Genomic DNA, 17,678 nt, shown 5'->3' with positions numbered 1-17,678 from the left:
ACCTGATTTACACATTGTTAGCAACAAGGACAGGTTTCAGAATCATAATTATAATTAAAAAATTATATGTTTATGTGCAGAAAATCTATTATTCTGTGTTATACTGGAAAGCTTTTAACTGCCAGGAACAAGCAAGGTTTGTGTGATGAGGAACATCCATCCATCCATTATCTATACACTGCTTAATCCTCACTAGGGTCGCAGGGGGCTGGAGTCTATCCCAGCTGACTTAGGGTGAAGGCAGGGGACACCCTGGACAGGTCGCCAGTCTATCACAGGGCTACACTTAGAGACAGACAACCAGATTCACACCTGTGGACAATTTAGAATCACCAATTAACCTCAACATGTTTTTGGACTGTGTGGGAGGAAGCTGGAGAACCCAGAGAGAACCCATGCAAATTCCACGCAGAAAAACTCCCGGTGTCGCGAACTGGCAACATTCTTGCTGCAAGGCGACGTTGCTAACCACTGAGCCACCTTGCAGCCCATGACGGAAACATTTAGAATTAATTTCAAAATACAGGCCACATAAAGCAGTGACAAAAATGGACTTTTATACTAGATCTTCTGTGAACAAGTATTTGCTCATATACACATTTAATAAAAAAGCTCCAGAAAAATGCAGAAAAAAGTAGTCATGGCCTTCTTCTGATGAGTTTAACTTTCTATGTGACAGTGTGGGCCCCCTCTGGTGGCAGCATCCTGCAGTGCAGCCAGTACAAAATACACAAGTTCTGCCACAAGGACCAACAGAATTGGGAGCTGGAGTGTTTTTGGCTCTTGATCTTTCACATATTTATGTAATGTTGACATTAGAAGTTGTTCCTGAAGTCCAGGTCCTTTCCTCTGCAGCTCCAGTCTCTTCCTTTTCACTTTTTGTGTGACCCAATCATGACCTTAGACACAAAGTTGACGATGGCACTCGCCGGCTGCTCGGGGTCGTGTTCAGCAAACAGATGGCACATGTTTTCAGTCTCACTCTGAGATTTCCTGGCTACAAATCCAAAGATCCTGGGAGGAAGAAGATTTACAGATTTACAGACATTTCCACAAGAGCAGAGAAACTTTCAAGGAATGTTTTTAATACAAAGCAAACAACAGTCAGGTTTTAAATCTCATTTGGTTTGCCCATATGATATTTTTTGTAAGCTAGAAGACATATTAGGAGCTAAAAAAGTACCATAAGGTCCATCTTAATACTGCAGCATGATGCTGACAGTCTCAAAAACACAGATTCAGACTTCTGTGGTTTTACACAAACCCAAGAAACCACTTATGTCAACTTGCAGGGTGGAACTTTCTGTATCATTCTTCTTCTCCAGAGGAAGCAACGTGATGAAGTTACATATAAAACCTTTTAAGGCAGGAAGGTATTATTTTAATGAAAAAAAACAAAAACGCTTAAATATGCAAATTTGATACATCAATGAGTTTTTAGGGGTTAAATTAATACATGGAGAGGGAATTCAAATTGATTAGAAACTTTTCTGTAGATTGTTTGGCTGTAAAACATTTGAGGGTTTATTTATAATGAAGCTTGCCTGAATTAATGTAAATTATAGTGACTTCAAAAGCCTTGATTTTACTCTCATGTGGTCATGCACACAGACAGCTGTGGAGTCTAGGGGGATGGTTAGCAGCGGCGAATATTCGGATATCAAAATTGCTATCCGGACACCAGCACAACGACCGAATACTCAAATATTCTGATATTTGGGTCCTGCCCTAGTGTATACGTTTATATTTCATAAATTCGTTGCTCTGGTATAAACAAAGATGAAATAAAATGGACATAATGTTTTAAAGAGGGTGTAACTAACATGAATTCCACCTTTTGTACAGTTACCTTGAGTTAACATAGCATATAGTGTTCTGTGAATGAGTCTGATACTTAAAGATAGTGTGGCCACTTCACCAGCACACAATCTGACACCTGATGGTTTGACAGTGCTGAATTAGCATTTAAAATAGGCAGTTTCAGGGTAACTGGAGAAAAACCTTAACACACTAGCCCTACTCAGTGTTCGAATTAGTCTGTAGACCTTCAATGAATAAACATCAACACGTTTGAGTGCAAGAAAAAAATGCAACCATGATACATATTGATTCATGATCGGATCATGAGATTTTTGTGAAATGAACTTACTTTGCGGTAGAGCCGCTGTCTCTTGTCCACCTGTTTGGGGTAGAATTACACATTAAAATCACACAGTCAAAATGATAATTGACAGTTTCTTGATGAGTCTGACAATGCTACTGTTGCTGTAACGCATTTCTGCAGATAAAACCACCATCCAAACAACAAAATTTGCATAAAGAATCATCAAATAATGTGCACTAATCCAATTTCAATCATTGCTTGTTCTTTTGCAAGAACACTGCGTCTTTTCCACCACTTTTCCAACCAATGTATCCCATTCTTCTCATCTATGCACAAATATGTTTTTTAGTGCTTTATTGTAAGTAGTGGCCAAATTCTTGCAGGAGTGGCTGATTTTATGTCAAAACTTTATAGAGCAGAAGTGAGTGTCCAATATTAGTTTAATTTTAAATTCAGCAGTAGGGTATTTGCTTGTCTGTAAAATTAACAGTTTAGATTCACCATATTAAAAATATAGACCTAACTATAGGAACTCAGTGTAACAAAGTCAGTATACCTTTTATTGCCTCCTACTTTTTAGCTGTTCTTTGCTGGAAAGCTTCTGCTGCTCTATCTCTCTCTTTAAAATACCCCAAAGGTGTTCTATTGAATTCAAATCAGGCGACTTTGTCATAATTAGTCATTAATTTTGCACTTTATCCAATCTTCAAGATGGTACTGCTATACGTAAGCGTGTGCATGTTGATAAAGAGAATACTGTTTTCCTATTTTTGTGTTATTGCAGTCTGTGTAAATAAAGTCAGAACTCACTTCCTCCCCTGTGGGTCCAGAGAACAAAATATCACAGTGTTGACAGCGTAGTGTCTTCTGAAAAATAGTCTGTTGGATCAAACAAAGACAGAGAGTTTGTAAGAACATGTGAGCTTCCTGTGAAGTCCCCTGAATCTGTGCATATGTGCGTGTTTGGGCTGTAAGTGCACAACCACTCACTTTCTCTGGTTGTCGGTGAGTGTGATTCCTTGTGCCGACACTTTGAAGTGGACAACAGTAGAGGCTGGCGGAGGGTCCATGGAGAGTGTCAGCGTGGTCGCCTTCTGAACCGCCTGGTGTCCTGTCAGAGACTCCAGCTCCACAGAGCCCAGGTACCACACATTGCACGCTACGCAGCCACAGATAAAGGGAGCATGTCACCAACATGTGAAAATAAAGTCTCTATCTACCGAATTCATCAAATCGAAGAGGACTTGTTGTGTCTTTTGTAGTGGATACAAACTTCACTGAAGTTTCAGCTGAGGATTTGTGTGTTGATAATAAATGTTGTGTATACAAGTAAATAAGTCTTGTACCTGCTCCCTGTTTGAGAAGTTCAGCTGCAGAGTTTGTTGCAGTTTGTGCAGATGAGTCACTGATCTCCTCCACTGGGTCTGCAAGCAAGAAAAATAAAACAGCAACAAGTTTACTTGCAAAAATGAACAAATTGCATCTATGCACTGTTCATTTTCATCCATATTATGCTATTGTACCAAGAATGCGCATGTACACACACGCTGCATGTAAGGCTGAGAATCACATAAAAATCACAAACACATTTTTTGCAGTTTAAATGTTGTTTTCCATTTTTCTCTGTTTTTGCTGCCTCAGATTTCTAGTATGTTGTAGGATATGTGCTGTGTAGTCAGGACTAGCCAGCTAAGCAGTGCTTAAGCAGTGAAAGCTAAAAATAAACATTAGTTGATGGTTCTTCAGCACTTTTTGCTGTCTGTAACCGCCGCCACACACTGCAATTCTTTGACTTTCAGCAAGACGTATGACTATTTATGAGCAGTCAAGCCACATGATATGAACAGTGATAAAGAGATTCCACAGGTTTCAGTGGTTGTGACTGTTAAAGTAAACAAATCAAAATCCACAGAGTGGTCTGCAGTTTGTCAAAGGTGGTGTTAAAGCCTGACCTGATTTTAACCAGAATGACAAGACTTCTAGAATTATACTCGAATTTCGAAATAAGTTCTGTGCAAAAGGTCTAGGCTTGTTAGATATCAGAGTATTATCAGGAAGGCATCTGGTCTGTCATTGATTCTGCTGCGTGACAACAAAGCCAAACACACAGCCACAGGCACAGAGAATATGAACAGCAGCAAGAAGAACATGAGTCCTGCAGCTGATGGCATGGACTCTATAGAGTCCTGATCTCATCATCAGAATTGTTGGATTTTCAGCTTTCCAATGGTCCCTGACCTAATGTTTTGTGATGCGCTGTTCCAACAGGACAATAAACCAAACCTATGTTTAAAATAGTGATATTTTATCAAAATATCTTTATTGTACATCTCTTATTCCAAAATTTGCACCAGATCGTGTAAAAAACAAAAAATTCTGCCACACTGCAGGGTGTACTTACTTAAAGAAGACAGGAGATTAGTATGTAATTAGAATTAAAGTGACTGAGAGCAAAAGAAAACTTACGTTTACGTAAATGCAGCTAAAAACTGCATTCTAAGGTGCAAGTTGTTAGAAAATACACTTCATATGATGAAATATCTTTCTAGACTTCTTGTGCAGAGTAGAGTTAAAAATGCATACTTTGACTTTGTAGGAGTGTTAAAAATGTAAGTGCTCAAATATTAGCAGTATGTAGCGCCACCAGTGTTGTCCAGTGTTAGTAACACAGTGGACACAAAATGCTGAACATTTTGATTCTGAAATGTCAAAGTGTAAAACAAGCATTCCAAAAAATGTAACACGATAACTTTGATGTACTGCACAGAAGACCTTTCTGAGTTTCTCTATGTCTAGCTATGGTTGTTTCATAGAGGTACAGAACTGTTTGTTGCAGTGACAGATGAGTCCACAGTGAGGATGTTGTGAACGGAGCAAAAACAAACACCCAGAGTCTACTTGGATTTTAGAGGGTCAAAGAGGGCTCTGGGTGCTCCTTAAGCATAAGAGTTTGTCTCCCAGCTCTACTTATGGTACCATTCAGTGATATAAAAGCATATTTAGTCACACAGACAAGGTTTACCTCTGTCAGGAAGGATAAGTTTACAAGGCAGAGCCAGAGGAGTGATGGAGTGCTGACACACCAGAGCCGTGAGACTTCCTGTCAGGGAAAATAAATGTATTATTAACATTTCAAAACCACATAGCTCAACATACTGAAAGATGGAGCTAGTTGCGCTGTCATGTAGTGACCAGTAGAGGGTGGAAGAGGAGACACAAAATCCTGGATTACAGTGCTGCTATAACCTCACTGATGGACTATGAACAGATGCTCACCGGGCTGTAGTCATCATCTTGTGCTACCTTTTGTATTCCACTGTTTCAATGCTCTTCTCTGTATATTTATGTATGGAGATTTGTTTTGCACAGACAACCTGCTGCAAATAATAAGCTTATTTTCTGATATTCAATGAAACAGCAACTGAAGCAGGGAATTATCTTGAGTACACACAGTCCAGCTGCAGCATTCTCACCAAAATATGGCTCGTTGGGGCAGCCTTTCAGACGAACTCCTTTCTGTGTACACTCTATCAGGAAGTGTCTCACCAGCTCATTGGACAGATCTCCTACTGCAGAGACAATTTCAGTGTATGTTAGCATAATCACATTTGTACATGACTAAAAAAATCTGTATATAAAGAACAAATTTGATTAGGAAGCAAAGTGCTAACTCAGCTGACCTAAAGTGCTGAAGTCTGCGCTTTGAAATGTCAGCTCTGTTCAGAATGGTATCTTTATAACTTTGAAACTTCAGAAAAAGTTAATTCACATAGAATAGAGAATTTTGCTTGTGTATTTTCAACTCACATTTTTTACTTTGTTGCAACACTGACGGAGGAGGTGTGGCCACCTTCATGGCCAATCCATACGCCCCACGAAATGAATGGCTGTCTCTGACAATGAATGAGCCGGGCTCTTTGTCCTTCAGCACTGCGATGGCTGTTCAGTAGGTCAGCAGAGGGAGGAAATAGAGATAAGCTAAAGTTAGAATCATGTTCAGACTGTATATGGAGGAAACCTTTGCACAAGGGTGTATTATCTGTTCACGAGTGGCTGTTAGCCTCTCTGGTCCAAGACCAATATTTACCTTGGTCTCTGGAAATGTCGGGCTTGTACCAGAACTTGGATGTGTCCTGAACAAACTTCACAGTGTCCTGCTTACTGCCAAAGTCTACCAGACACAGATTAAAGCTTTCTGTTAGGTTTCAGGCTGGCTTTAGGCCAAATATGATCAGGAAATAGAAAAAAGTAAAGAGACAGACACTGGTTAAAGGGTCAGTACACACTAATTCCAAAAAGACTCAACAGTGGTAGGAAACTGTGTAGTCATTCAAATAATTTTACATTTGGTTGTCCTCTGAGGTTTATGGCGCCACCAATAAATTGGAAGGATAAAGGTGAACTGAAGGAAATTAACTTTTGTTTGTAGTACTTAAATGCACTAAAATCAATGGATGGCTTCGCAAGAATGTGTATTTCTTCGCTCAATGTTGAATAAACCAATGAGAAAGAATTTGTCCGTAACACAGATCTTGCTGCACACAATCTTCATGAGTACGACAAAGTTTTCCTGTATTTTTAAAATGCCCACAGCTTTTTTCTTTTTCTTTATTTTTTTTCCTACAAATTGTAAGATTTATTCATAATTATTAAGCTTTATTTTCAAAATATAGACAGTTTTTTGTTAGTCTTATGACTTTTTTCCTTCTAAAATGTAACTTTATTCTTACTTCTTAACCTTTTTTACTTACTTCTCAAAAGTTTTGAATAGTTTTATTCAAAAAAGTGCTTCTAATGCTGCTTCTTTCTGTTTAAAAAAAAAAGCAAAAAAAAATTGAAAATGTTCCAGGTATTTTAAATTTTAGAAAATAAATAATTAAATATATTTAACCTTTGCTTCATTTTTTTAAAAGAATTATTCCAACACAGCTTTGTTATACTGCATGGACAAAATGATTTCACAGTGTGTAAATAGTGACAGGAGCAAAAAAAAAAAAAACAACAACCAGGAATTGTTTGGGCGTCAGAGAGTTAATCAGTATAAGAAAATTACATTAATTCCCATTGTTTTGATGTTGTAGTTGACATTATAAACTTCATCCGCACTTACAGCGATGCTCGCACAATGAATTTCTCTTACAAGCAGTGCTATTTTCAAATATTCTCAAGGGACAAAAGATCTGGAAAAATATAATTCATATTTATGTAAAAATTGAGGGGACTATTGCAAAGGTTAGCTGAATGATCACGGAAACTCCATCTGCTGATACAAAACAGCATTTCAAAGCGCTACAAAACAAAAGTTTTCTCTGTCAAACTACTTATTGCAAAGTCAAGGACAAACTTCCACAATGTTTTTGTTTTTTTTGTTTTTTTTGTGAATTAGATGAACTAATCATTTCTCAGAGGGAGATCAACAAGGCGAATGCTCTAAAGCCAGAGACAGACACTCTATGTGGGACAGTGTACCTGCTCCAGGCGACTGCGCCCCACTGAGTCCTCTGAGGGGGTCGGGGGTCATGGAAGACGAGAAAGGGATGCTGAGACTGCTGCCACTGTGAGGGCTGGAAAACCCACTCAAAGAAGGGGAGTGTGAGCCAAGGTCTCCCCCCTCACCCCCTCTTCTCTTTTCAGGCAGCAGTGGTGCGAGGCCCCCGTCTCCCCCCAGGTTCAGAGTCCCGAGGCCCTCCATGGCCTCCAGCAGGCTGTGCTCCAGGCCCCCGTTCCCCAACAACAGTGAGGACAAGTCTGCGCTGTCTGTCCCCCTATAGACCCCACGAGTCCCACCCAGGCCTTTCAGGGCCCCCCGGGGAGAACTGTGGGCATTGGGAGTGCTGAGGGAGGAGAGGGGGGGTGAGGGCTGGGGAGGATACGGGGAGTTTAGGGAGCTTGGAGTCCGGTCATGCCACACTGGAGGAGGAGTGGAGCTATGGAGGAGAAAGAGAGAAGATGAAAAGTGGAAATGAAGGTAAACAAGTAGCATGTTCACACATTAAATAAGTTAAATGGAAACACAAAAGACATGAGGAGTGGAAATTAATAAACTTTAACTAGAGTCAAGTGTAGTGGTCTAATTTGAAGAAGGAGCAGAAGCACTGAAGTGATGAACGTCAAGCCACAGTTCTACAGATGGAGACGAATGTTGATGAGAGGTCAGACAGAAAAGCAACAGTTGCTCAGATAGTAACTCTTTACAACTGTCCATCATCCCTCTATTTTCCTAGCACCAACTAAGCTGGTCTTTTTAGACGTCCCTCTTCCCAGCAACACTTCCCAGTTCCTCCTGGGGAATCCCAAGGCTCCCCAGGCCAGATAAGATATGCAATCCCTCCAGCGAGTTCTGGGTCTGCCCTGAAGTCGTGTGGAATCCATGACACCAAGAACTCAGGCCGTTCAATGGCCTACCATATTTGCATGGTGTTGAAATAGAGTTGTGTGTGTGTCTACCTCTCTGTGTGTGGGAGGGGGCTGCCTGATGACACCGAGCACATGGAGCCGAAGATCCTCTGACAGGAAGCAGGAGTGACGGACACATCTGATCTGAACAGCTCCCCCTCTGTGGAGCTGCTGGTGTGGTTCATACTTTCCAGGAAACTCCGGGAATCTGACAAAAAAGGAACAAAAACCTGTGTTCATCCCCTTAAACTACATGTGGTCTCAAAATAAAATAAAATAAAAAAAGCTTCAGATGTATTGTAAAAACTCCCAGAAAGTGATACAGTTCTATACTGGTCTAACTACCCAATGCTGACTGATATTTGTGTTTGCTTTCGTTGGGACCCTACCTTTTTTTTTTTTGATTAGAGTTAAAGAGTAACGCACCTGTCATGTTTAACAGAAATTCAACAACTTGTTTAACCTCATTTATTCAGGGTATAATTCCTGGAGTAGTATCAGCAGCAAGTATATGTTTTGTCTACAACTATGAATTCATTAGGATTCTATTTTGTGAGAACATCATCACCTAAAATAACAACATATATTGAATACATGGATGAAACTTCTGAGTTTAGCCTCTAAACATTAAAAATCAACACAAATTAACCCATTTGGAACATGATGAGTGGAGTCAATAAGAGGGAACTTCTGGAGTTTATCTGACATCTGAAGATAAAAGCTGAGAATCACTGCTCTACATGGTTACATGGCAGAAAAACAAACAAAAATCTTGTGAAGCCGAGACTGACAGCATACAGTGGAAGCAGAGGTGTGTGTGTGTGCTGTGGGAGGGAGGCCACTCCAAACATCCCAACATGACATCCTGACATCCTGAACACGCAGTGTGTCATTCAGCAAACACGAGGGCAGGCCTCCTCAGGCCACAGACGGGACTGTGAAGTACGATGAGTCACCGTGAAAACAGTCAATCATTATAAAGACCTCCTTGTTTGACTGGCTGCCTCCCTCATCCCCCTTCCCTCCCCTCTCCTCTCTTCCACTCTTTCCCTCCATTCAAGCGCTCAGAGATAGAGGAATTTGCGCTCAGCCTCCAGCTTTGTTTGTGATCATACTGGACAAGCAGCATCATCTCAAGGGGATTATATAATCACATGTGCTGCTAATGAATTCAAAGAATGCAATAAAAAATGTTCCAATGCATAAATATTCAGAGATGTCTTATACATTAAGCAAAGAACATAAAAATGCTGATTCCGTGTCTGCTCCTACACAGTGACACAATGTATGCTTATATAATAAGATAAAAAAAGGGCCTTCTGCTCAGGAAATCTTGCTACTCTTGGTATCTAAATATATTTTACTAATAAAAAACAGGAAACAACTTAAGTCCCTAGATTAAATAAATGGATTCCTGGTCATTTAATTAACTAATCGAGCATTCAGAACTTTGAACAATCAACTCACTCAATGGCAGGCCCTATCAGTTTTGTGGCTCGGTATATATTCATAAAACAAATTAGGGTTTAAAACAAAGCTTTGTCCACAGGCCCCCGATGATAAATTCAGACATTGTTTAGATGGGATTTTTTAACACAAGAATTTTATTGATGCTGGAGCATCGTTATTTAAGTAAAGAATCTCAATACTGTTGAGATGCTGTGTGTTTAACATGACTTTCCCACAGTTCAGTGTTTCTCACACACATTTCTACGGTGCTAACATTATCTATGGTGTATCAGATGTCTAAAAGTGTGAACTTACTGGCAGCTGCTCTGAGCAGGACTCACTTAAACATGCTGAAAGTTATGTTTTGCATGTTCATCGTCTGCAAGTAAAGTATTCACTTTATATTGGATGTATGCGTATTTAAATGAATTTTCTTATTACATTTTAGTGAAAGAATTAGTATTTTTCATAATTTTACTCTATTTGATAGCTGTAGTTGTTTTGCAGATTGAAGGTTTTACAAGCAAAGCATTTGGTACATTTTTTCAAATACATGCCATTTACCCATTAAACTATCAAGTTTGTAATTATTCTTTGCTCTATAACACAAAAATAATTTAATAAAAATCAGTCAATGGGTTTTTTTTGGTTTGTTTGTTTTGTTTTTTAAATGGTTGATTGATAATCAGTTGAATGCAATCTCAGGACCTTACACTTAAGTTAAAGTAGTATCATGCTGTAAAAACATTCTGTCCCATATACGCACTCTCAATGTAGACCAGTGACACATACAAGTGTTATAATATTGTTTATCACTTGATTAAAATTACTGACACAGTAAAATACAGTAAAAGCAAGCGTTTGTTCTTGCAGATGGTTGAACTTGAGCTAATTTATAACTATTTAAATTTTTGGATGAACGGATGAATTGTTTTAGTTTCTAAAGATCCGAGATTCATTCATCATAAATGCTTGCTTCGTCCATCCAGTAGTGCAAAACTCACAAGTTGAAGGAAATGTCTTAAAATAACTATCACGCTTAACATTTGTAGTGATAAGAATAATAATTTTTATAACTGTATTTGTTTTGTTGATTAATTTTAGAAAATAAGCTCACACCTGAGAAGCTGAGACCAGTTAATGTTTGGCATCTTTGCATTCAAAATTACTTAAAAATTTGCTTAAATAATTATCAAAATAGTCTCCAATTAGTCTCTAATTAATTTTCTTTAAATCAATACATTAACCAGTAGTTTAATTCAAGATAAATAACCAGATTTTTGAGTTCTTCATAATCATTTGTGTGGAAAAAATATGAATTTGTAAAGTAACTGGTAACTAAAGCTGCCAGATAATTGTAGTGACGTGAAAGTAAAGAACTGTACGTAAAGAAAATCAATGAAGTTTGCAAAACAGTCAATAAAGTACCTCAGATCTGTAGTACAGTACAGTGCAGTATCTCCACTTTCCCTGGAGTATCTGATACCCCAGAGACTAACAGGTGACACTCAGCTCGCACTTTCTGAGGTTAAAGGTCAAGAGTCCAGAGCAGGTTACATTGTGTTCTGCCTCTAATTAGACACACACTCATCCACTAATGCACGGCTCAGACAGCCCATGTTTTTAGTCCGTGTTGTTGTTTACAGGGAACCAACACAAACACAGACTGAAGGGAGGGCAGCAGGATTCCGCAAACATTCCCACAGTCACTGTCAATTTTCTCTCGGGATGATTCCCAGAAAGCAGCCGCGTTTCATTTCTCTCTGTTCCCACGGCCAATTCTCCTCGCTGTGGTTTGTCACATCTGCTGCTCATCGCAGGTCGACGCTTAATTATAGAACAGTCCAAACTGTGGCAACAACGACTGACCCCACCCTGACCTCTGACCTCAGATAAGACTTGAGGTTATTACACCCTCACACACCGTTCACCCCCTGTATCCATGCTACGCCGTATCCACAGCTACACACTTCTAGCTGAGCAGGCATTAATGAAGGATCCTGGAGAAACAGCGTACTCTGTGACACACATTACAAGTCAGTTCCCTGTCTGTCATAGCATCCCTAATGGCACAACTCTTTCCTATTGTACTGCATCAAATGTCTTCTTATAGGACTGTATTTATCTTTATTATAGCTCTTTTTCTTTTAAATTCTCCAGGTACCGAAGAATTAATACATGTCTCATACATAGTGCAATAGCCTTTAGAACTGCTTTATTTCTACAACTGTCTGATATGACTGCTCCTTATGTTATACTTAAGAACTTGACATTCTTCTATCTGTTTACTTATTCCTGTTTCCTGCCTTTCTGTCTCACAGTATTGAGTTGTCCATGTGCACGTTACTGGATAATGTGTCAGCTGCTACAGCAATGCATTCCCCCTTAGGGATTGATAAAGTATTTATGAAGCTATGGAACCTACAGTAAAACTGAGTACACCTCTGTGCAACATCTAACTATATAGAAAGGAGTCTGTTATTTTCAACAATTCATCCCATTTACTTCTTACTTGGAGGGTGTACTGCTTGGTTCCTCATATTTTGGCAGTTTTTTGTTGCGCTTGGATGTGCAGTGTTGGAACAGGTAAGACAGACAACTGCATGGGGCCCCAGGCTTTGAGGGGGCCCCCGAGGGCTGACAAACTGTACTCAAAAACAAAGTCACACAATGTGGCAACTGCACTGACCGTTACCCCCACCCCCTTAAGCAACCAATGGTTGATTTGCAATGACATCTCAGTAGGAAACTTTCCTTCAGGGGCATTCTTCCAGCTACCTGGCGGGTGGGCCCGTTTACAACAGTTTTCTAGAAAGAGGTTAAGAATGAAGACAAGTGGGAGCATTTGGGAAAATTGAAACAGAGCATTTTCTAGCAGGTGATGGACAGCAGTATGAATCACAACCCACAGATGCTGATTGGAAATTCCTGTTTCATTTAGGAAGACAAGGACTTCCCACAGCTTACTGATGTGTTTATAGCCTAATACTGAAATAAGAGGCCCTTCATGGCCATAAGTGTGACTCCACACTGAGTTACGCTTGGCGATGGAGTGAGTGTGTGAAGGGATCAGATCAGAATTAGGTCTTAATCGTTTTTTAGATACCCCAAGCTGTTTTGAAAGGGTGCTGCACCAGTGATGATGCCGTGTCTTTGTCATCAAAGGGGTTTGACACTCTGCAGCTCATTAACCCAATTTCAGTCTCCACACTCACAGACTTTGAGGTGAGTTCCCGATAAGTCCACTGTCAAATCATGAAGTGCATGAGAGCTCAGATGTGGACATTATGAGGCTTTTGTGTAAGTCTGCATATATGCAGATTCTCCTGCTCCCATCAAAATTTACGGACACTTTGGATGGTGCTGCTAGACGTTTTAAAAATGACAGTGAGGGTGCGATGTCCTCATGTGATCCACCACTCGCTATCTGTTGTTTTTCACTTGAAACCTGAAATTTTGTCACATAGCTGACTTGAAAGAAGGTAGCCGGTCCTCTGGTTTTGCTTAGGCTTAGTTTAACATGGCATGCTAACTTTGTAACAGCTTAACGCTTAAGGCGACGTTTTGAAATTTGGTCCCACATTACATTCATCAATCTTTGTACTGTGTATTCTCCACATGACTGCCCATACCACAACGTTTGAATAGACTGATTTGAAATTTTACGCAAATGTTCATGTTCCCCTCATGATGCATTGTAATAACTTTAGCAATCCCTTAACTTTCGTTCCAGCTCCATCATCAGACCCAAATTTCAACTTGTCCAATATGACATTTATTAATTCCATCAGTCCCACCTGTCAAGCATTTTGTTGCAAATTAGCAAATGTTAAGATAATATACTAAACTAAGATGGTAATCATTATGTCAGCTGAACAAACACCTGATTATCTTAGAAACTCTGGGTTGTTTCTGTATTTTCTGAAAATGTAGTGCTCTTTTCCTTCAGTTTGTTTTCTCTTCACTTGTGCATAGCTCTGAGTGAACACAAAGCCTCTTCAGTTTACGGTCGTACCGTGCAAAACCTTTTCCAGATGGCACAGACCCATGTGGGCACGACTGCCAACCACCACCAGCAACGCCCCTCAACCCATAACACACATACACATTCCAGATCACAGAGAGTGACGGCTAGATGGCTCCGGCTGCAAATATGCGCATACCTTCATGCTTTGAAAGAAGATAAATCTCAATAATCAATAAAACTTTAACAAAGTTATCTGGAACTAATACTTCTCTCCTTTAACCAGGCTGTCTGTTGCATAAGCATGATGGCATGAACAGAAATGCAGAAGAAACAAAGAGAAAGATGAAAAACATAATGTTGTCACATGTTATATCTTACAAAGAAACTCATTGTCTTGTTCATCACAGCAAAGAAGGGTGAGCCTACACACATGCATAAACACAATGATGCGCATGCAGTAATGCTGGATAAACACCCTACTGACCACAGGAATGTGAATGCAAGCATTCACTCTCCACAGACTCTCAGACTGAGGCTGACAGGTCAGAAGGTCTGCAGTTTGCTACAGCTGTTCACAGCGATCACAGGCTGCAGCTTCTCAGGGGGATAGAGGGAAGAGGGGGAACAAAAGGAGGAGGAAGACACCTGCTGCTGCCCAAAGACCCACTGAGGCTCTGTATTATTGAGTAATATTCATCTAAAAGTAGCTTAGAGTACAGGCAAAAATGTAAAGACTAGTCCCTAAAAGGACAAAAAGTCAATACTGGACCTTGATGTTAATAAAACTAGAATCCCGAGTCGGGCCTTCCTTTCCAAATAAAATTCTGCCAACGTGCCCATTTGGATGCTTGAAGCTCTGTTTCCTGTTTACAAACAGCTGAGGGTGAGCAGGAAGGCTGAACACACGCTGCCACAATGGAACTTTATATATAGACATTTTCTGTATTTAGTAATGAAGCCAATTGGTGGAAATCAGTAAAATTCCTGTTCAGAGTTTAGACTGTATGCAGCATTTCTAAAACTGTTCTGCCACTTTCAAAAATTTTCAATAAGGCACATGGAATGCCAGTGATAAACTACCAGCACTACAGACTACATGCATGCTCTCCCCTTCGTATCACTTGGCAATATCAGAAAGCAATCAGCCGTCTGGTGCAGCTTTTCCTTCTTCAGTGGAAATCAATCAACCTCAGTCCCCACTGTGTCTTCCCTCCTCCTCCTGCTATTCAGAAGCTCAGAGTCCAAGCTGAGCATTTTTCTGTGGGGAGGACAAACTAGTAGGTGGTCGACAGTAAATCAGATTCTTCTATCCTCTGTTGGTGTTCTAACCAACAGCTTTATCGACTCAGTAGAGTGGCAGAGGAGAGGCCCAGGAACAGGCCAGCTAAAGAAGGAGTGAGGAATAACAACACTGCCAATGAAGTGACGAGAGATAAACAGGGTGAAGGGTAACGGTAAACAAGGCTGTGTTTGAAGAGAATACCATCATCACTTAGGGTTTTATTGGTGTCTAAAGTATTCTGATAATGAGTTCATGGCCATGTGCCATGGTTTAACTCAGACAGGTTCCACCAGAAGCAGTAAGAACAAACTCAGACTTTTGTCTGTAGTCTGTTTAATTTTCCAGCTGAAGATGAATATCAATGTTTTTCATATATCAGGGAAGTCTGCTGTGAAAAACGTCCCGGTTATTTGATCATGTTTTCAAGTAAAGTAAAATTCCTCAGACTTAACCCATCTGGAAAAGACATCATGGATTTTTCTCCTGCTGGTGGATCCATACATGTCGGCGGATGTCACAGTGTTTCAGGAGGAGTTTTCTTTCTTACTTCTTTGGTGAAGATATTAAATGTATAACTATTAAAATGTGAGCAAAAAGTTAACTGCTGTCTTGTTGCTATGGTAGTAGGGGATTTTTTGGTGGTGAAAGCAAATGTTGAGCTTAGGTTTATTTTTTTATTTACAAAACAATAGTATTTGTAAACTTCTAATTTTACATATTTGTACCTCATGAATTTTTTATATGGAGACCTGCATTTGTAAGTAAAAAGTGTTAGTTAACGAGCAGCTTGTATCACATCAGATTCAGCTGTACTGTCCAAGTATGTGTACACAACAAGGAATTTGACTCCCCTGCTTTCTTTGCTCTCGAAGCACTCACACAGACACATACACACACAAAGAAAAACATATGTGCATTTAAACAAGGGTGACAGAAGAAGAATGGGTGTCTAAATACTATGTATGATTGTAGATGTGTGTAAAAGAGCATGTTTAAACTGAACCAAAGTTTAGTCCAAAAATGACAGTGAACCTAGCTTCAGTTAAAAATGTGGTTGTTAACAGTAACTACAGAGTTATTGAGACCTTACATACATGATGTAGGTGAACGTTAGAGCAACGGAGGGCAGCCTTACTAGAATGAAATATAAACAGGTATGTGATATACAGTATATACAGTAGTTCAGGACTGGGATATAAAATCAGTTTGTCCTGTCCTTAGACTGATACAAATGTTAATCAGACTGAAGGCCTGTGGGAAGAAACTGTTCTTGTCTCTGACTGTTTTGGCTTCAATGCTTTGCAGCACCAACCAGAAAGGAGGAGTTGGAAAAGGTTGTGTTTGTAATGGGTCAGCAATGATGTTACCTGGCTGTTTTCTAACTCTGGAAATAAATAGAAGGCAGGTCAACCCCAGTGTTTTTCTCTGCAGTCCTGATTGTCCACTGTAGGCTGTGTCTGTCCTAAAGTTTTACAGTCCCTCCTGGGGGATTCCAACATGTGCCCAGGCCAGATGAGATATGCAATCCTTCCATAGAGTTGTGGGCCTACCCTGGGGTTTCTTCTCAGTTGGACATGCCCAGAAAACCTCCAAGGGAAGACACCCTGGAGGAATCCAAATCAGATGCCCAGACCACCTCAGCTGGCTTCTTCTATCTGAAGGAGCAGCAACTCTACTTCACAAGCTTCCTCGGCATGTCCGAGTTCTGCATCCTATCTCTATGCTGAGCCTGCCATCCAACAGAGGAAACCCACATTGGCAGCTTGTTTCTCAAGCATTTCAGTCACTACCAATGGTTAAAAATAACTAGTGAGGGTTGGACCGTCGATCAGTTGGTAAATAGAGAGCTCCCTCTTTACCATGACAGTCCAGTACAGCACCTTTATTACTGCTGACGCTGCACTAAGCTGTCTGTCCATCTCCATCCATCCATTATCTATACACCGCTTAATCCTCACTAGGGTCGCGGGGGGGGCTGGAGTCTATCCCAGCCTACTTAGGGCGAAGGCAGGGGACACCTTGGACAGGTCACCAGTCCATCGCAGGGCTACACATTCACAATTTAGAATCACCAATTAGCCTTAACATGTTTTTGGACTTGTGGGAGGAAGCCGGAGAGAACCCACGCTGCACGGGGAGAACATGCAAACTCCATGCAGAAAGATCCCAATGCCCCCACCGGGATGCGAACCGGCGACCTTCTTGCTGCGAGGCAACAGTGCTAACCAAGGTGTCCATCTCACCTTCCACTTTTCCATCAATTATGTGCATGAAGCCAACAGAACCAGGTCTTCATCAAAAAGCAGAGATGCGACTGAGATAATAAAAGAAGAGCTCACTCCACCACTCCATGCCAGACCATTGTACTACTCTCTGTTAGTCGACTCAGGTCAGCTCAAGTTTAGTCTTTCGGCTCTGTTGTGTTTTGGTCACGCTAACCATCCATCCATCCATTATCTATACACCGCTTAATCCTCACT

The 17,678-nt window shown here is 40.4% G+C and overlaps 1 protein-coding gene across 1 annotated transcript in view; it reads right to left on the bottom strand.

The window, feature by feature from the left end:
- Positions 1 to 339: 339 nt before the first annotated feature.
- Positions 340 to 17,678, bottom strand: part of tns3.2 (tensin 3, tandem duplicate 2) — a 55,677-nt gene continuing 38,338 nt past the window's right edge. Inside the window, exons 17-27 of the mRNA XM_008284067.1 lie at positions 8,552 to 8,708; positions 7,574 to 8,031; positions 6,192 to 6,275; positions 5,912 to 6,043; positions 5,578 to 5,673; positions 5,127 to 5,204; positions 3,451 to 3,528; positions 3,095 to 3,263; positions 2,915 to 2,983; positions 2,150 to 2,179; positions 340 to 1,014 (exon numbers count right to left, since the gene is read on the bottom strand). Coding sequence (XP_008282289.1) covers positions 873 to 1,014; positions 2,150 to 2,179; positions 2,915 to 2,983; positions 3,095 to 3,263; positions 3,451 to 3,528; positions 5,127 to 5,204; positions 5,578 to 5,673; positions 5,912 to 6,043; positions 6,192 to 6,275; positions 7,574 to 8,031; positions 8,552 to 8,708 — 1,493 coding nt within the window. The 3' untranslated portion in view covers positions 340 to 872. The remainder of the gene's footprint in view (positions 1,015 to 2,149; positions 2,180 to 2,914; positions 2,984 to 3,094; positions 3,264 to 3,450; positions 3,529 to 5,126; positions 5,205 to 5,577; positions 5,674 to 5,911; positions 6,044 to 6,191; positions 6,276 to 7,573; positions 8,032 to 8,551; positions 8,709 to 17,678) is intronic.

The sequence above is a fragment of the Stegastes partitus genome, unplaced genomic scaffold, assembly GCF_000690725.1.
Source record: "Stegastes partitus isolate 25-593 unplaced genomic scaffold, Stegastes_partitus-1.0.2 Scaffold342, whole genome shotgun sequence".
Taxonomy (NCBI): domain Eukaryota; kingdom Metazoa; phylum Chordata; class Actinopteri; family Pomacentridae; genus Stegastes; species Stegastes partitus.
This window is presented reverse-complemented; position numbering and strand designations above follow the sequence as displayed.